This window comes from Columba livia, chromosome 3 (assembly GCF_036013475.1).
Source record: "Columba livia isolate bColLiv1 breed racing homer chromosome 3, bColLiv1.pat.W.v2, whole genome shotgun sequence".
NCBI lineage: Eukaryota > Metazoa > Chordata > Aves > Columbiformes > Columbidae > Columba > Columba livia.
The window spans coordinates 26,162,873-26,183,141 of record NC_088604.1 but is presented as its reverse complement, the minus strand read 5'-3'; the positions used below and the strand labels follow the sequence as shown (position 1 = coordinate 26,183,141).

Here is a 20,269-nt window from a genome sequence, read left to right as displayed (position 1 = left end):
TGTTTTGCTTGAAAACCTGTCACAATTTACAATCTTTAAATCATATTCAGAGTGATATAATAAAATTGTAGGTACAATATTGCCTTCTTTTTTTATTCAGTCTGACCTATTGCCTGAATGTCAGTTTCTGTTCTCATTTCCAAAGTACATAAAATCATAAATTTATACATTTTATACTAGATAGAGAAGGTACAGAGGCCAAACCAAAAATGTGCACAGGAGTCGAGGGGCAGATCCTGAACTGAGACAATGAGACATTTGTCTTCACCCTGTGTAGAAATGAGGTGCCAGGTATAGAGATGGGAATTCACAGTGCAGGCTCAGGTACTGCCACGTAACGGAGTAAGAGAGGGGACGTAGGAGTGCGGGTCCAGTCCTGTGGTGATGATGATGCTCACCCAACGCTGAGAGATGTCTGCTCTGGTTCAGATCCCTCACTCAAATGAGGATGACATGAGCCTATGGCCTCTAGCCATTTGGATATGCCATTGGACTGCTACCCTAGAGAACAACTTCAATCCCTAAGTTTGGCAATGACAACAAATATAAAGCAGTCCAAGAATATTCAGATCTTTAATTTCTTTATGATAAAAATAAGGGAGAATCTAACATAAAAAAGAACATGCAGGAGCCTTAGTTTGCTGGCCCAATTTCAAGCTAGTTGCTTGCAAGTGCACTTGTACTCAATGACAAGGACTCACACACAGGCTGTCAGATCATATTTTTTTTGTATGTGCAGCAAAAATAAAGAGCATGTACTTTGTGGTCCAAAGATAAATCAATCAACCATCTACTTTATAGACTAAATAGTTTTAAAAGTACTTCCTTACTTAATATTGCCTATGAATCTTACAAGATACTTAAGACAGACACATCAGAAGTAGTTTAATACCATGTTAATAGAGTTTGATTTTGTGAAAGCCATGGTCTACCTTCTCAAAACAGGCATGCAGGTCCTCAAAACAGCACATTTTCTCTCTTTGCTTCATGGATATTATGTATCTCACAATATGTAGGTTAAGGAGTGTGTGGTTCACAAGATCCAGGCTGGTCACAGTGCAGTACAAGGATCAGTTTTAGTCTACTGAGGACATAGGCTATTGTCTCTTCCCTGTCAACGGGGTGATGTCTGGCTTCCTGCCTCGCTACTTCCCCGGTGACAAGCATGGAGAAGCAGATATTGTGTACTCTAGTAAAACTGAAAAGCTATCAGCCATGTGTCACCGCTGCCAAAGGCAAGCTCTAATGTGATCAGAGCTTTAATGTCATTTATATATGGTTGACACAAATAGCAGTGGAAGGCAATCTAGGTGAAGGCCAACAAGAAGAGAGTGCATTTTGCCTGTGCCTGAAGGAATGAGTATTAGCTGTTTCAGAGTGCTCATCCCCATCCTGTCACCCCAAAATCCTTTTTCATACAGCATCTGTGTTGCCCTTACTCCAGTTGCTGATGAAGGAGGATTTGGGGCTGTATTAAAATGTACACTGCTACAGGAACAAGTTGCAGTCCAGCTAGAGCTACAGCTCCCATACTCTGCTCCCACTTCATATTTTGTATCAGCAAAGGGGGAGTTCATGGTGACCAGGCTTGCCTGTATCTTTCCACCCTGTGTCCAGCTTGTCTTCTGTGTTTTTAGAAGTAGAGCATGACCCTGACTCTTAGCTCCCACATTTCTTTCTTTTCCCAGTAGCCAAGGATCTCAGGATATCTAAGTAGGAGCTACCAAAGGTTATGGACATAGCACACTCCCTGACCATAAATATAGAGTGGAAAGTATGTGATGACATGGAAACTATGGGGTCCATGGAGGTGGGTGAAAAACAGATAATAAAGGTATTTCAGGCAAAAATTTCAGGAGGACAATTTCCAGGGGTAGAAAGAGAACAACAAAGATCAGCTGTGGCTTGGGTGGAAATTAACTAATTTGCAAGATTTATGACTGTCTGCTTCAGGTTCCTCTGGACACTTGAAGGGTGGAGGGGAATAGAGATAGGAGAATAAGAAACACAAATGCCAGTATATTTTATGAACCACTCCAGCCTCACTTAGCTTGTCTATCTTCATGGCAATAACAAGCTGCAAGTTAGGAGTCAAGTACAGGGGATGTGTTCAGAGGGGCCCTACACACTGTGAACATTGTGTTGAATCACAGCAGCTGAGAACCAAGGATGAGAGGTAATTTGTGGGGTTATGAACATTCAACGGGCATGGACAGGGTCAGGAAGCACATCAGATTTATGGGGTTCCCTTGCCTGGACTCCTGAAAGCTGGGTAGAAATACCTTATTATCAGTGTTGGTTTGTTTGTACACTGTGTTGATTCAGCTGTGATGAGCAGCAGAAAATATTTTATTGCTGGTTTTCAATTATTGTTGCTTTATCAATGATTAGTTCTATGTAATATATTTTAGCTTAATACATATGTTTCCAAGGCATTCACAAAAATTGCTCTCTGACCTAACGCTTGGAAGCCATTGTTCATTATCTGATTTATTTATATGTACATAATTGTTATTGTTTAACCCTGGGTGGTGTCTAAATAGTAAACAGCTGCTATCTCTTGCCTTTCCTTCCCCAGGGGAAGGAAAGGAAATGGAGGAAAGACTAGTGGGTTGAAATGAAAACAGATTTAATAGAATAATAAGAAAAAAAGAGTGAACAATAATGTGAATATCATAAAATATATAAAGCTATATAGAGCAATATTTAGCTGCTGGAATGCTTGATCTCAGCAGTGGATGCCAGGGGGTGGACACTGTGAATACAGTGAGTCCAGTAAAACATGAATATCGCAAACAGGTGTAGGGAAGTCATGGATCAGGTAATGGGAGCAGGAGTGGGAAGAAGGATGGGAGTGGGACGCCTCATGAATGGCAGCCATCGAAGAAATAGTGTAGTCCTTGGCAACATCCCACTTTTATATGGAGCATGTCATTCGTGGTATGTGTAGATGAGGTTCTTGGGGACATGGTTTAGAAGTGGACTTGGCAGTGTTATGTTAATGGTTGGACTCAAAGATCTTAAAGGTATTTTCCAACCAAAATGATTCTATGATTCTATGAATACTTCATTGACCAAACTTGATATCAATCTAAGTGCTGTCCTGATTCCACTCCTCACACACCTGCTTACTTGCAAAACATGGAAAACTGAGGAATGTCCTTCCCCTGGAAGCAGCCAAGATATCAGTGAGTTTGTATGTTCTTTCATACCAAATCACAAATATTTGAAAGCTACTGGAAGAAAACATTAACTCTGCCCCAGGGTGCTATATTTTTATTCTTGAACTGTGAAAACTTCCGCTTCCATCAAGATATTTCAGTCTTTTCCATCCTGATCAGGAAACTGACTCATGGACATTTTCCCTCCCCACCTTATTACCTTATTTTTTTTTTTTTTTCCCCACCATGTCTTGGCACAGAAGGAGGCTGGGACTCAGAGGGCTATGAAGGTAGACTCTGAAAATGTTGTTGTAGTAGTAGTGAAGCAGTGATGGACAGTTCAACAGAGAAAGAAGTGACTTAGGTGAAGTCTGGAGAGTGCCCCCAGACGTGCTCTGAAGAACAAAAGATGAAGGTCCTGATAACACACACATTTAACTTGAAGGTTACAGACTGAGGGACTGAGTTATTGGACTCTTACACAGAATCTGAGTTTAATTCTCATTTGTAGTTTTTCATAAAGAAACTAGCAAAAGAAGTATTTGCCTCATTGCTTATGTCCTCCAACTAGCATGCTCATGTTCAGCACCTTTTCCACTTATACATCTCATCCATCAAGTGCTTAGTCCTGCACATGTAGTCTTGACATACAGTATAATGTTAATCTTACTAACAATCTTTTTATTAATGATCTGGATGAAGGGATTGAGTGTACCCTTAGTAAGCTTGCAGATGACACCAAACTGGGTAAGAGTGTTGATCTGCTGGAGGGTAGGAAGGCCATAGAGAGGGATCTGGACCAGCTGGATCATTGGGCTGAGGTCAATTGTATGAGGTTCGACAATGCCAAGTGTTGACTGACAGCCAGCAGAACATGAGGAAACAGTGTGCCCATGTGGCCATAAAGGCCAACAGCATTCTGGCTCTATCAGGAATAGTGTGGCCAGCAGGACTAGAAAAGTCCTGGTAAGTCCTGGAAAGTCCTGGCAAGTCATTGTGCCATTGTATTCAGCACTGGTGAGGCCCCACCTTGAATACTGTGTTCAGTTTGGGAACCCTCATCATGAAAAGGACATTGAAGTACTAGAGAGAGTGCAGAGGAGGGCAATGAAGCTGGTGAGGAGTTGGGAGCACAAGTCTAATGAGGAGCGGTTGAGGGAACTGGGGCTATTTAGCTTGGGGGAGACCTTATCACTGTCTACAACTACCTTTGGAGGTTGTAGCATGGTGGGTATTGGTCTCTTCTCCCAAGTAGCAAGTGATAGGACAAGAGAAAATGGCCTCAAGTTGTATCAGGGGAGGTTTAGACTAGATATTAGGAAAAAACTATTCATGGAAAGGGTTGTCAGGCATTGGAACAGGCTGCCCAGGGAAGTGGAGGAGTCACCATCCCAGAAGATGTTTAAAAGGCATTTAGACAAAGTTCTTAGGGACATGGTTTAGTGATAGAGTTAGGTTATGGTTGGACTTGATGATCCTGAGGGTCTTTTTCCAACTGAAATGATTCTATGATTCTATAATACTGCTGGTAGATTTTCTGTTGCTGTTTCTGTGGGCTCTCAGATAACATCAGCTGTCTGACTGCAGGTTTACACCATCTGGGGTCATGGCACCTAAAAACCACATTTAGAACAATTTGTCCTAGACCTAACACAACATATGAGTGCCCTGCAATGCTGAAGAATCCTTGCCAAAGTCTATTATCCTAAGTAAATATACAGATGCAAAACCAAACAAGCAATCACAAGAAGAATCTATTTGCAGAAGGTTTCTGTGACCCAGTAACAAATACTATTACTATCAGTGAATAAGCACATAGGACAAAAAGTGAGAGAAATTGCATATTATGGGACAATGCAACAAATTCAAAGGGGAGATCACGGAGGTCATCATGCTGGTCCACTTCATCTGGTTGCAGGGTACAATAAAGAATAGGCTAGAGTACAAGTCCTGATATTTATGTCAAGTAATCTTGGTGTGAATACCTTTGTGAATGATGTCAGAGAAGCAGATTCAACAACTTCTGATTTAGGGAAGAGGTTTGGTTCTGGAGAGATCATCTTTAGGTCACTGTCTTGAGCCTGAAAGTACTGCATATTCTGATAGTTTTTTTAAAAAAATCAGTCTTCTCTTTTGAAACTGTTCCACTTCACATAAAATATTTAAAAGCTCAGTAGAACATGAGCTGAAACCCAGGTCCTTTGGGGACTGTTGCAACCATTAGTTTATCATGTATTTTTCATTTACTCTGTCTGTTCTTGAAAGTATTCAGCCACTCTATACAAAGCAGATACATCTCTGGAACAGGATATGCCAAGAAGGACCCCTCTGAGAATTTTCTGTTCTAAGTATTTTAAATACTGCCTTGTGACTTGGAACACCTTGATTCAAATCTCTACAACAAATCAGACAGACAAAGGTATTGAGGTAGCTCATGCTGCAGGGGAATATTCTAGCAATGGCCTACTGAGGATGAAGTCAGGCAGCATTACAGGCCAAACGTGAGGCTGGGTCCTTGTACCAAGACAGAGGGACATTCAGTTTATCAACTCTTCAGTAGCTGAGGCTCAGAACAGATTATGACATCAGGACATGGCTGGTTTTGTTCAAATAATGTCAATATAAGGAGAAGGGAGGTTGCCATGAAGATATAGATACCTCTGGTTCCCAGTGACAGAGAACCTGCCTTATGTATTAATAATTAAGTTGCTAAAAATGGCAGTCATGTACCTAAATACCCTTGGCTGCATTTCTGAACAGGACCAAGGCATGAGCTAGGCTAATGGCAAGGGACTGTGTCTATATTGCTCCACTTTTGCACGGTACATGACCCAGCTAGACTGTGAAGCTGGAGTCACTCCAAAAAGGCAGTTTTCTGCAGCCAGCATGGGGGTAAGGCAGTTTAGTTGCATGGATACATGCTGCCCCATGACAGTTGAACTCAGGGCCAGAAAACAGTCACTGGCCCATTCTATTTGCTAGTACTGATGTATCCTTGACAGATCAAGGGCCTCGACATTTATCAGTCAACAAAGGCATCATTACTAGCTTGTTCTAATGACACTACCACATTGTACTGCCACTCTTCTACTTCCTTCCATATTCACAGCACATGGCGAGTGAATACTCAACATTTAACAGCAAAGTCTTGGAGGGATTTAAAGAAATAAAGAGATGATGCCTGACACCCAAGATTTGTCCAAGAAGATAATAGGCCTTCAGAGAAAGGAATATTTTCATCTGAACACCAACAGAGATTAGGATGAGCTTCAGGTCAAACCTGTAATACCTGGTCTTCCTCCACTTAAAACACTTTACTTGGAAATGATGTACCATGTATTGGAAGTGCAAGAGGCAAAGACTGATTTTCTGCTTTCATTTATGTGAGAATCTGTTTAACAGGTCAAGGAGGCTTAGTCACAATGTAACCTGCACTTTTTGTACCATCGCTCCCTGCAAGTGAATCACTCTGACACGTATGCATTATTCACTGAATAAATATGAGGTGTCTCCCTACAGCAAAACTTACATTGAGGCATGCTTGATTTGATTTGTTTCTTGTTCTAATACAATACTTGAAAATTACTCTAAGCAACTACTACATTGTTTTGCATATCCTGTGTGACCATACAATCATAGAACACTTTGGGTTGGAAGGGGCTTTAAAGATCATGTAGTACCAAGTGCCATACCACGGACAGGGACACCTTCCACTAGATCAGGTTGCCCAAAGCACCATACAGCCTGGTCTTGAAAACTTCCAAGGAGGTGGCAGATAAACTCCTCCAAATTATGGAAAGCAAGGTTGTAACATTTTTCCAGCTGCATGCTGGCTTTGTTTAGCAGGATCCCACAAAAGCTAATTTCTGCTGAATTCAGAATTCCTGAGTTGGTTTAGACTGACTTTGTTCATAGTCCAGAAATTTCATTATCATCTCATTGAAGAGACAGTATGACTGTTACAGAAAAGAATATTGGCCACTGTCAAGGATTTCAGAAGTTGACTGTCCTCTGTTGTCATTTTCTCTTTGAAATCTCACTGAGTTAATTCAGTTACCGCAGCAATATTATGATAACCTATGAATATGCAACCATTCAGCAATTCAAAATAAACCTGTGTACACCATAAAGAATTACCTGAAATATTGCAGACATCTTCAACAATATTCCAGACACTTTCACATCCATTTGCAGCATTTACACATTGCTCCCTCAAGTGCAGACAGTCAGTCTGGGCAGTAGAGATACTTGTGAAGTACGTGAACAACACTGTAAAACAGAATATAATGACTATCTAATACAACAGATATTGTACTGACCTTTTTCATTTAGATTATAACAATATAATTCAGAGGACTGCAATTTTGTCAAGCTAGAGATCACACAGGAATTCCTATGAATAGACCATATGAAAGACTTTTGATAGATACACAACTGTTATATAATAAATGAGATTATATTTCATAATACAAGACTCTTCACCGTCTTTGTTTTTATTTCAGAGGCATCATTTCTTGAAAGCAACCCCACAATATATGTCTTATTCTGCTTCCCTGAGTGCATTGAACTTAAAGGTCATTTTAACTGCATGAAAAAGTCCTGAAACTGAAGACTGATATAGAGGTTTCAGGGTAAAGAATTTTAAATCAGCACCACCTCTGGCTTATCAGTAGAAAATTAAATTGCATTGCTAAGAAAAGACAAATCAGTTGGGGTTTAGCTCTTTGATCAACATTCCCATGGTAACACAACCTCTAATTTGTAACCATGTGTCTTAATTTTCTATTAGATTATGTTTCAGACACTGATTTCAGGCCTTAGCAAACTAGCTGGTGAACACCTGATGGGCATGTTTTCCTTAGGTATTGAAGAACACAGCATCTCCCAGACCAAGTCCTTTTTTCAGGCAAGTTCGTGTGGAATCTGAGGAATTTCCATCACTGTTTAATTCCTTAAACACAATCTGCAAGAGGCATGAAATACTCCCTCGGGACTTCTCAAGATCCCATCCACAGAAATTAAATGTTTCCGATTATATATTTAAGAAATAAGAAATCATAAAATAGTTTGGGTTGGAAGGGACCTTCAAAGGTCATCTAGTCCCACCCCTCTGCAATGAGCAGGGACAATATCAAATATCAAATATTGCTTTCAATAATCCTAAAGAGCCACTATTGTTTAGAGGTGATGCCATCCCTTCTGGAAATTATGCTTATCTGTGATATAATAGTGCTGCCATGGGGAGTACTTTCTGAAGACATGTCATTAAAGAAGAATCAACATTCAATACTTTATAACTGGCAGGTGCAATAGCATCTAATGTGCCTCACAGACACATAAGAGGTCACATGGGTTTACCATAGCTGGTGCTAATCCTTCCCCAATTGTGCTTATTCCTGCCAGTTCTCTGATCTGTGCACGGCGGGTTGCAAGATCAGTGTTTTCCAGCCTGAAGCACCTTTTTAGGCTACTTCTGTCAGTCAGCCTGGGAGACTGAACGATAGAAATGGTTTGTGCCACTTGACATTGAGGAATGTGCAGCTGGCCCATCCAAAGTGACAATTTTGTTTCATTATATAAAGATATTATTCCTTGTACTGTCTCCAAAAGTTCTCTCTAATTGTGAAATTACTGTCTATTTATTCAGATGACAGAGGAAAAAATAAGTTGCCAAATACTTTACAGGTGAATCTGACTGTATATAGAAAACAATACAAAATTATAAACCCAGGAAGTTTTTTAAGAAAGCGTATTTTGCTGGATGATTGTTTACCTGGTTTGTAAGTACATCACACATCTGATTAGGAACTGCAGCACAAAAACACTGTGTTGTGCCCCTACTGTTAAGACAGCTTTTCAGAACCAGTGGCTGAAAATGAATAGTCAAAGTAGGACTGAGCAGCCGATTAGCAGTTCCTGCTCGTTTGTTAGGATTGTTTCGCTATGTGTTTATTTCAAACCCACCTGGAAACTGTGCCAACAAAAAGGAGGAGTTTTATTTTTTATTTTGTTTATTTATTTATTTATTTATTTATTTATTTATTTTAAAAAAGAGCACAGTGGCATAATCTATGATTGAAGCTAATTCAGTCTAAGAAAGGCTAATGACATATTATGGATGGATCTTTTGTTTCCTCAGCAGGACACAGAGGTCATACTGTGACAAGCCTACATGAAACAACTGTCCTATATGAATCTAGAATCCAGTGCACTGTAGCTTTTACAATTGCTTAAATGAACAGTTTTTACTTTAGTTGTTCATTTTAGTTATTTACTCTAATGTTTGGAATACTCAGACACTTTTTTCTACTTAGAAGAGTTCAGGAGCATCTAAGAGCTAGCTTGTAGCTAAAACCTTTAGAGGCAATCATTTTGATACAAAGACAAATAAATGTATATTTCTACAGGTGTCTCTATTTTTGTCTAAGTGTCTGTTGATTCACTGGGTAGGTGTAAAATTCACTGTTCTGAAGAATTTGGTGTCTAAAGTGAAAAAAGGGGGGGAAAGGACATTTTAGCACCTTTACTTTGCAGATTGGGAACTGAGAAACGAAAGGATCACAGTGTATTTCCAATATCACACAATTATTATCTGGCAGATAATAATGAATAGTGAGAAACCAAGCTGCAGTTTCTATCCAACTGCAAGAGCACCAAGACAGCTGTCTCCAAAGGAGAAAGACAAACCATAGGTGAATATAGTTTGAATACAGTTGAACAATTATTAAGGACAACTTTTTTTTTTTTTTTTTTTTTTTTTCTTTTTTAACAAACCCAGGGGCAGAACTACCTACAAAATGTATTTAGCAGTGGAATATGAGTTTAGAGAAGTGGGTTGTTAAAGAGATCAGCATACAATATATATGTCAGTATACATTATGTAGCGTGGGCAAAAGGAGAGTAAAAGGAATTAAATATACTTGTCTCAACATAATATTTTCTACCCTCTGGAGCAGCTTTGTCTGTTTTCCCTTTTTCTCCATTCAAACCCAATTGGAAACGTCAATAGCCCTCTGTGTAGCACTGCCAGCACTAAATACTTGCCACTTACCAAACAAGTGGCTCTTCATTTAGACAAGACATCCCACCTGTGGGTCTCAACTTCTTACCAGGGCTGAACCTGCTACCCTGACTTACCTCCCTTTTCAGACACACTACCCGCAGCCGGGCTGAAGAAGTCTGGGCCAAGCCACAGGTCTCAGACATTGGTGTGAACCCCCAGCAAGTATCTGCTGGCCCCCTACTTGTGGTTCCCCAGGAGAAGGAGCTAGGGATGGAGCTGTAAAAGGACCCCGTGGAGAGGCCAGGAGGCGCGGGGCGAGGCGAGGGTCCTGGCAAGGCTGGGGGTTCCTCCCTCCCCGCACCCGCTGCACTTACCGAGGCAGAGGAGCGCGACCATGGCCGCTGGCGGCTGCAGCTCCGCGCCGAGCGGGGGGCGCCGGGCGGCAGGTGCCGGTGCGGTACCGCCCCTTCAGCACCCGCCGCGGGGACAGCGCCCCGCCCGCCCCGCCTCCGGCAGCGCGGCCGCTCGGCGCGGACGGGGGGTGTCGGGGGAGGGCGGGCGGGGGCAGGTCTGTCCCCTCCCGGTGTAAATATTGTGCCTTTCTCTGCCCACCTCCTTCCGTCAGAGCAGCGGATGAAGTTTCCCCTCGCACCACCGCGACCTTCCTCTGCTGTCTTTGCTCTACCCTTTACCGGCATTACTCAATTTGCCGTAATGGCTCAGGCGGACCGTGTGGAGGTGAGACGCTGTTCTTACCGGAGACCTGTCACCCTCTCTGCATTCAGTTCCTACTCGATTTCCGGAGAAACTAACAGTGCAAGTGCTGCCTGTAACATCTCCAGAAGACGCCTGTTGCTATGTCTGATCACCTTCTGTTAGCACTTCCCATGCATTCTAGAAATTAATTTCTTTTGTTCTCAGATGTTTAAGATCACAATCTATTAAGGAGGGAGAGGTGCATGTTGGATATCAGACCAGAAGAACAAATAGCTAGTTTATAATCTAGACCAATACTGAACTGTGGGTCCAACTTCAGGAGTTTCACTAAAATATATCAAAAAAGAATTTGGTATACAAAAGTTAGCAGCTGACTCGGGTATTTAATTAAAAAAAAAATCAACCTTAAATCCTACAATTGCACAACTCCTGGCTTCACTGGATGCTCTTTGCTTTTGCATTGGGAGCAGGAGGAAAGAACAGATCCCTATTGATTTCTCCACACTATTTGTGAGACTTGTTTTCACAAATTGCCTATCCCATACTGAACATTTTAATTGGAGTTTGTTCTTGAATACTTTAAACAAAAAGAGAACATGAAACTTCCAGTACAGCTAGCAGAGATAGAGATACAGCGGTTGAAATCTTGTCCCTATTGGCAAAGCAAAACTTGAGGCAAATCCAGACTTTGCATATATTTTGTTTAGCTCAGGAAAATTCAGTCTTAAAATCATAGAATCATAGAATCATTTTTCTTGGAAGAAACCTTCAGGATCATTCCATCCAATCATACCGTAAATCTAGCACTAAACTATGTCCCTAAGAACATCATCTATACATCTTTTAAACAGCTCCAGGGATGGTGACTCCACCACTTCCCTGGGCAGCCTGTTCCAATGCCAGGCAATCATGAAGAACTTCTTCCTGATATCCAATATGAACCTTCGCTGGTGCAACTTGATGCCATTTCCTCTTGTCCTATCACTTGTTACTTGGGAGAAGAGACCAACACCCTCCATGCTACAACCTCTAAAGGTATAGACAGTGATAAAGTCTCCCCTCAGCCTCCTTTTCCCCAGGCTAAACAGCCCCAGTCCCCTCATCTGCTCCTCATCAGACTTGTGCTCCAGGCCCCTCAGCAGCCTTGTTGCCCGCCTCTAAACTATTTTTTTTTTTTTTTTGTAACTTGGATTTTAACTTAGTTAATTTATTACATTGTTTATTCAGAACATTTATGCCAACATTACTGACTAGTTGCAGTGGGTTTTTTTGAAAGTGTATTCAATAAAATAAAATAAAATAAAATAAAATAAAATAAAATATAATACTCTTTCATCCAATATATCCAACAGCCAGAGAAAAACCTTATTGTCAGGGAAAAGGAATAGCATGGGAGATTAATATAATTTTCTCTGTGAGACAAATTTCAGGTTGGAAGGCTAAATTTGCCTTGTCCTTCATCCATTAGAACATGTGGCAGCAGGTTGTGATGCATCTTACAGCAAGAGCTAAGTTAAGCTAATATTTAGTGTACTCTCCTTCCCATAAAGCACTGTCCAGGTTAATGACATCCATCAGTCTTGCTAATATCAGGGAAAGAGATAGTGCCTTCTATGCAGTCCGGAAGAAAAGCAAAAACTTGCCTTTCTCGAGGTAGAGACGGGGAGAAATTATCTTGCAGTCATTGTGACTGCAGAGCACAACCTTATCACTACAGCAACAAGAAAGGAGAAAGAGGTCAGATATCAGACCTCCAAGGCTGTGAAATGTGTTCAGAGATAAAGTACCACAATGATGGTGTCACAATAACTTGTATCTGCAGGAACAAATCTGTTGTGATTTAAACTCTATGTCTAATGACACTGTGACCAAGCAGAAATGATGGCATGAGAACTCCATGTCTATGCTCCTGTGTTGCTAGTGTAAATATTAGGATACCAAAGCAGCTAGAGGTAACAAAACCCAATTAAAGCTTAGCTTTCAGATAATTTTCAAGATTTATAGACTGGATAAAAAATGCTCATTCCTCACCTGACCTTTTGTGATAGATAAGAAGCCCAGAAGTTTCTTGTAAGATTCTTTATTTTCTGTCATATGCAAAAGGTGTTAAAAGTTATATTGCCCTTAAAATCTTGCCCTGTCTTTTCACAGCCATTTCTATATCCATTAATAGACACTGCTCATTATTGGATTTATATTTACTGAAAACTCCCATTGATTTTTTCATTCAGAAATAAATCCAGCTGGATAAAATTTTGAATGTATCCAAATATTTGGATCTTTCTGGAGTAAAAGGCCATAGAACTGGCAAAAGCCTCGCCACTACTTTACACAGGTAGCCAACAGATTTCTAAAGGCCTATGAAGTTTTTCTGATAAAATTGTGCCTGAAAATATACCTGAGCTAAAGAAGAAAATGTCTATGTATTTCTCAAATTTTGTAAACCTAAAGAAATACATCTTAATATTTGCATAAAAATATTTATTTAAAAAAACACAGACATTTTTTAATGAAAAATCTTTTCATCAAAATGACGAAGTCTTTAGCTTGATAACTATATTTAACCAGTCTTTAGCTTGATAACCATATTCTCTGGAAAGAATTGGTTAACACTTGCTATCAAATCTTAGATAAGCTCTGATCATATCACTTGTTTCTGAAATACATGCTATTTACTCAACAAAAATCTGGCCAGAGAAAAGCCCAGAATTATTTGTCAATTAATGTCTCATCTTTTATTTATATTCTCCACACAAAAAGTACTGTTAAAATTATGGCTAAAAGAAATTCCTAGGAATGCTGGAATATTTTAATTATGGAGATCTAAGTGAAAATAAGAAAAGAGAACAAAAGAGACATTTTCTCTTACAAAAGAGAAAATTAAGGCCAGAAACTCCATTTCTAACATGTCACAAGAGGCTTGCAGGAGCCAAAAACTGCCAATGATCCTTAGTGAGGTTCCCACCTCAGATTAACTAACACAATTTATCCCACTGTCATTAAGGTAGCAGCAAAAAGAAGTCAAATCGTGTTTGCAGATGGTATGCAACCCCCCTTTAGAAAAATGCTACTTACAGTTTCTCCATGAGCATCGCTAACAATGTGATTTTAGTTCTTTGTTAGCTGGCCTGTGTTAGAAATACTGCACTCTTTCCCTCCCCATTCATCTCACAGGGATCTGGGCAACACACCTAAATTTTGCTCCTCTCCCACAGACACCCTGAAACCTTTTATATTTGAAAAGTATAAATACTCCCCTTTCATACTGACAAAGTGTTCTTAGATAACCATTTACTTTCTATATTCTTGCTCTGTTTCTTCAAGAAAAAGTTAAAAATACATTTTCTGAAAGTATAGGTTTGCAAAATGCTGTCATAATTGACATTTTTTTAGCAGTGGGTTGAGGCAACATTTTATGGCACAACAAAATTACTACTGATAATTATTTTGCAGCTAGATTACTATACTAGTTTTAAACTTTCTGACTTTTTGTTTACTAATATCAAAACATTAGAAATATTTTCAAATTACATCTTGTTCCATACAGTTTAAGAATACTACATTTTCTGTGGCTGAAGAACAAAAATAGGATTGTAATGGCAAAGGAATTGCAACATCTATGAAGTCAAATCCTGACATGCTTTCCACAACTATTAAGCTTTTATTTTCTTAGAAGACACAAAGTAAAACAATTTATTGAAAGAACAATGAAATAATAGCTATACTCAAAAGTTAAGCTTATGCATAGGAATATAGGAATTCCTATGATTTTATTTGATATTTAAACATCCTTTTCATTTAGGTATTTATCTTTATTTTTTTAATAGAAAAAAAGAATATTCTCCTTTTTCTCTTTTAATAGAAAACTTTAATATACAAACAAATGCATTTTTTTTTCTCTCACTTTACACTAGTGTAAACTAGGAGTAATTGCAACAATGTCAAGTAAAACAATTGTTGGGGAAGGCTAAAGCATAAAGTGATAAAACCATAGCTGTCCTGGTAGGCAGTACATCTCACAACAGTAGGTAAAACCTAGAAAAAAATATTTACATAAGTTAACCAAATAATACCTTGTCTATGAATAATTGGCTTTTCAGAAACATTTGAATGTGTGAGAATATCTTCTTTATACGTCAAATGCTTTTTACTGAAAACTAAATATTTTCTCCCATGTCACCCTTTCTTTTGAAAAATCTAAATTGAGATGCAAGAATAATGTCACAGGGGGATTGTAACTCAGGTTCTAATAGATCAGCCTCTTTCTAACCAAGAGGCCACTTTCCCCTAGTAGCCTAAGTCTCTAGTGATGCATCATGTTTGTTCTTTAAGAAGAAAAATTGCAACACATGGTATGAAGCCCCAGGCCAGGGAGCTTATCCCATAAATGGAAAAGGATGAGAAACTGATCTACTGGTCCAATGAGATAATATCACCTCTATAATTTCCAGAGAGAAACATTTTATTTTAGTTGTTGAAAAGTCAACATTTTCTTGGCATGTATATCTGTTGTTTGTATCATTAGTATTAAATGGCAGCTGAGAGAGAAATCATAAAAGTAAGCAAGATAACAAATTTTTTCTATTTTAAAGATCCTCAGAGATCTTCCAGAGCAACACTTGCAGACATTATGCACTAAAATGAGCCAAAATAGTTAATACATCTGGTCCTTCAGGGGTGCTGACACTTGTTATTCCTATTGGCCTGAGTAGGAATTTTGAACTTATAGCACCTTTGAGCATCATGTAGTTTGTTTTTAATTACTTACTTTTTAGGCACTCGAGTCTGAAAAAAAAAAATTGGCTATTTAGTGTAATCTTATGAAAACGTGTGACTTGCAGCACTTTGGGTTCACATCTTAGAAGCACGTCTGTGCTTAGAAAAAATCCAGCACGTCTGTGCTGGATTCTCCCCAGATCAGTCTGAACTAAAAGTTCCATAATGAACAGAGAATTACTAAAAGTGAACTAGCAAAAAGAGAGGTGCAAAGTAAGTGCATAAGTAAGCATTCCTTGTAAATAATTCACTCATTTATAGAAACAGGATATAAATAAATGATGTTTAAGACTTCTTTCAAATACTTAGAGCTCTTTATATGTTACATTTTAGAACATTCCACAGCATCTAAAATATATAAAAATAAATATCTACAGAATTTACAAAGTATGATACAATCCTATCTTTAAAAAGACTTGTAAAGACATGTTCTTTAGCTCATTCTGAGGTAAGAAGGTTTCTGTAAGACTGAGAAGAAATAGGAGAGGCAGTCATTTTGAAGGAATCCCTTTGTCCAGTTGTAGTCTGTAACAAATAGAAGCATGTGCCATACTCTGATGGTCTTTCATGTATTGAGCCAAAGTCATCCTTGCTGTAACTCCATCGAGGTAAGTTTAGTTATGCTAGGGATGAATTTGTCCCACTCTGCATTCTCTGTGTTGCCAGTGTCTTCTGCAGAAACACTCACAGCTTCATCTAAATTTGAAGTCATATTCATCCCTGGTATGTGGAGATGCAGTTCTACTGATTTCAACGGGCTGAGTGTAGCTGGGATACCTGTAAGATAAATTAGAGCTTTTAAGATTATTTTACTGTTTGTAGCAGGTAGTTGACTGGCTCACCCTGTGATTGTCATTCTCTGAACACTATGTAGGCGATGGTCTATGTTCTGCCAGAAAATGTTCCAAATTACACTTGCAAATTTTAAGTGAAGAATTCCTGACCGAAGTCTAAGGGGTTTTCTGATGCATAAACCTTGATCTTCTTACTTTTAAATATTTTCACTGTTTTCTACTGCTTATTCAATATGCACTATTTGGAAAATTGTCCTGTGGTTCCTTACCCAGATGGCACTGTGACCAGCGGAGCACCACAGCTTCCTGTGCACAGGTCAATCACAGAATCATGGAATGGTTTCGGTTGGAAGAGACTTACAAAGATCATCTAGTCCACCCCAATGCCATAAGGCAGGGAGAAGAGAATGGTGACAAATAATAGGTATAGAGTAAAGCATCATCTACAGCCACACTGTCATCTGGATTTCACATCTGTATCTTGCTTGAGCTATACAGGGCAACACTGCTGGAGAAGAGCAAGATTAATTCATACCTTCTGTAGTAAGTGAAAAGAACAGGCTTCTTCAGAGATAATTTATTTAATTCTTTGGGGGTATATATTTTAGAAACAGATTAGCTGTATTTGGAGATACCAGTTTCTCTATTATGAATAAGCAGCTTATGTAGTCCTAGTGTCTGAGATAACTTCCAGACAACCAGTTTTCATATCCCAAGGAGAGGATGGATGAATTCTGTACTAGCAGTCCCTTGCAAAGTCTCACTGGGATATAACATATTAATATAATGTAATGATAAATATAAAATAATAAACTATATGCCATTTTTCACAAAGCAAGGGAATTGCATGATCATTCAGCATTCACCCAGAACTGGGAAAGCTTGAACAACTTCTGTCTTTCATGTCAGTTTGTGTTCATTTTTTTTATCAACCGATCTATATGGGAGAAAAACCAAGAGTGGCTTCCCAGCTGTTCCTGAATACACACAATAACCCACCCAACAGAAAAAAGAACCAAAATTGTGAGAAAAGAAACTAATGTGAATTTCTTATTTGATCTGCCCAACTCACACCAGAATGCATGGTAAGCAGATAATTTGAAATAGTCAAGGACATTCAGGTAGTACAATCTGTATACCCCATTTTTGTTATAGTATTTGGTATAAAATAGACCACAACTTCAGAGAATTAGCTCTGAGTAGAATATAGGTGTTTATAAACACATTGTAACTTCAGGGTGAATTTTCATGCTTTCATGTAAATGTAGACCTAGGATTCTAAAGGAAGTAGGAATACAAAGAAAATATTTATATAAAATATTATTACCTTACTCCCTCCCCAACAGCCACTCAACTTTTAAAATAAATGAGATGAAATTTTGCTACATCAATATATAACCAAATATGTAGCTTATTCTGGAAAATATTTATTCTAAGTTCTTTTTCTTAGTCAGTTCCTAATTGTGAACACTTTTCTCTCATTGCATTGTGCTCAGATTCAAATATTGTTGTATGCACAATTAAATTTTACTTCCACAGCATCAAAAGACATAGGGGCAAGTATACTACCAATGGGTAACAGGTGCAGTACCATTTGCTGGCAGTGTGTTGATGTTGTTCAGTACAACGTGTTCTGAAAGTTTTGAAATGTTATCAAAATTGCTGATCTGGGTGGTCAAGGATTTCCGACTCTCTGTACTGGCACGACCTCTGGTGAGCCGTTCATCATGGTGACTGCGAATGCCAAAGATGCAACAAGAAAATGCTGCTTTAAATTCTTCTCTAAATTTCCCTGTCAACCACAAAGATAGACTCATGAAAAAATTGTACTATAAACCGTGTTTCAAACTTTATAGATTAGAAAAAAAGCAGCTACCTAAACCAAAATTAACCCAAAACACCCAGATGTTCTTCTAATGCAGAAGCAGGAAATCACAATTTCAATGTCTTGGAGAAAGATGGAAAAAATAAAACCTTTGTAAGATGATATGTGAAGGATGATATGAAACCTAAATTATTCTTGGCTAGACAGAATGGACAAAGTAGAATGATTTATGAAATCATGTTGTGGATAGTCTGTTGATTAATAACATATCTAACAAAAACAAGTGAATAAGCAGTCTTAAATGAACTAATGGCTAATTTGAATTTCATCTTGAATGCATTTTAAGAGAAGATTCAAAGTGTTCAACAGCCCATTAGTCCACTATTTGGGCTCAGAGCACATTGTTCAGATCATCTTCACACTAAATGCTACCAAAAAATGTACAGTGGGAAAATGTGTAGTGAGGATGAATAGACTTTTGCCTCCCTGTATTTAGCAGTAACACCTCCAGTTTAGGTCCTGATTCTGCTGTCCATAGCCAAATGAGACAAATATAAACCAAGAAAAATCTGTACTAGTAATTAAACAGCATTCTGATTGAGTCCTCGGCCTTGAACCTAGTTGGCACAGCCTGGTCATACAAGTATTATTAAAGACTCACAGCCTCCAAAACCCAGTACTCGCACATAAAATGCCAAGTGGGGGCAGCCCGTGGCCTCTGCTACCTCCCAGACATTACCCAGGCAGTGTCAGGGGAGTGGTAATTGTTTCAGACCAAAGTCGTATCAGGGACTTCTCTACCAAATTAATGGCATGGACAGTCAAATTCAAGCACTTGGACCCAGGCCCTGGCACTGTTTGGTTTAGTTATAGGTAGATAGCCTGAAGGCAATGGGATACATCAGGTGACTTGTTCCAAGAAGAGGATCTAGTTCCCACTGGAGGAGCTGGGCTGATGTTACGCAGTCATTAATCTTATTTGCTATGGCTCATTACATTCAAACTATACATTACACTTGAATTCTGGGTAACTGTAACTTACCACTGAGGAAGTTATAAATAATAGGATTGGCTGCACTGTTTGCATATACAAGCCAGTGTGAGAATGTGAACCAGGCGTATACAGTTTCTCTGTCATCAGCATGATTAAACATCCCAAAAACCCTACAGAAAAAGAAAAGCAAACCTGAAAGATGGCAAAATTAGAAATCATATAAAAAGATTTGCCAACTTCTAGTCTCATTTTATCCCTGATGATCTATTTTCACTATCATGGAAAAGCTGATTTAACACTTATCAATTTCTTGAGCTAATTAAGTCCTCTCCCCATCCCCCAGGCTCCTTTCTTGGTGGTTTATTATCATATCAGTATTTTACTTTGCAATGATGCGCATGCATGACTTTACTGCTAAGTACCAAAGTTAACAGGTGTTAGATCTGCTTCTACACATTGCGTTCCAAGGGGCCTGAGGATGAAAAGTACTTAAGTTAAGCCTCAAGAAAGTGTTCAAAATTGAGTAGGATGTATTTAAGCTTTCATATCCATCTTGAAAACATTCCTTAAAACCTGAAATGTTTCTCAAGCACAAACAAACGGCTGGCCATTTTTTAGGATATTCAAATATTCTGCCACATGCCATTATTTATTGGTATTCCAGAGGTCTCAAGAGATATTGACTATATCAAAGCCTTACTTGTCAGGCACTGTACGAAAAAACAGAGTCTAAACAATTATGAATCAAATGAACAGGACAGAAAAAGGCAAAAAAGTAAAACAGAGCTTCACAGGCAAATGGAAGGGTTAATCTAAGGTCTCAAAAGGGTATCTGATGGAGCTTGGGTTTGAATCCAGCATTTCAGAGTCCTGGGGGCCAAGCCACAACACAACACTCTCCTGTTAATCTTCAGTTGCTGCTTTAGGTAACTGCACTTCCACAGGTGCATTTACAGCAAACAAGCTGTAATCCCATGTAAATTGCAGGTTTTAATGAGA

General features: G+C 39.0%; 2 protein-coding genes across 10 annotated transcripts in view; both read right to left on the bottom strand.

The window, feature by feature from the left end:
* Positions 1–10,843, bottom strand: part of GFRAL (GDNF family receptor alpha like) — a 30,247-nt gene extending 19,404 nt beyond the window's left edge. Inside the window, exons 1-2 of one of the 3 annotated variants that reach the window (XM_065056122.1) lie at positions 10,539–10,843; positions 7,299–7,430 (exon numbers count right to left, since the gene is read on the bottom strand). In XM_065056122.1, the coding sequence (XP_064912194.1) occupies positions 7,299–7,430; positions 10,539–10,560 (154 nt within the window). In that variant the 5' untranslated portion in view covers positions 10,561–10,843. The remainder of the gene's footprint in view (positions 1–7,298; positions 7,431–10,538) is intronic. The other 2 variants (XM_065056121.1, XM_065056120.1) reach the window with 2 other exon arrangements.
* A 3,679-nt stretch (positions 10,844–14,522) lies between these two features.
* Positions 14,523–20,269, bottom strand: part of HCRTR2 (hypocretin receptor 2) — a 37,334-nt gene continuing 31,587 nt past the window's right edge. For 6 of the 7 annotated variants that reach the window (XM_005506769.3, XM_021293549.2, XM_021293550.2 and 3 more), the window contains 3 exons: positions 19,319–19,440; positions 18,043–18,243; positions 14,523–16,434 (listed from right to left, as the gene is read on the bottom strand). In XM_005506769.3, the coding sequence (XP_005506826.1) occupies positions 16,241–16,434; positions 18,043–18,243; positions 19,319–19,440 (517 nt within the window). In that variant the 3' untranslated portion in view covers positions 14,523–16,240. The remainder of the gene's footprint in view (positions 16,435–18,042; positions 18,244–19,318; positions 19,441–20,269) is intronic. The other variant, XM_021293545.2, reaches the window with a different exon arrangement.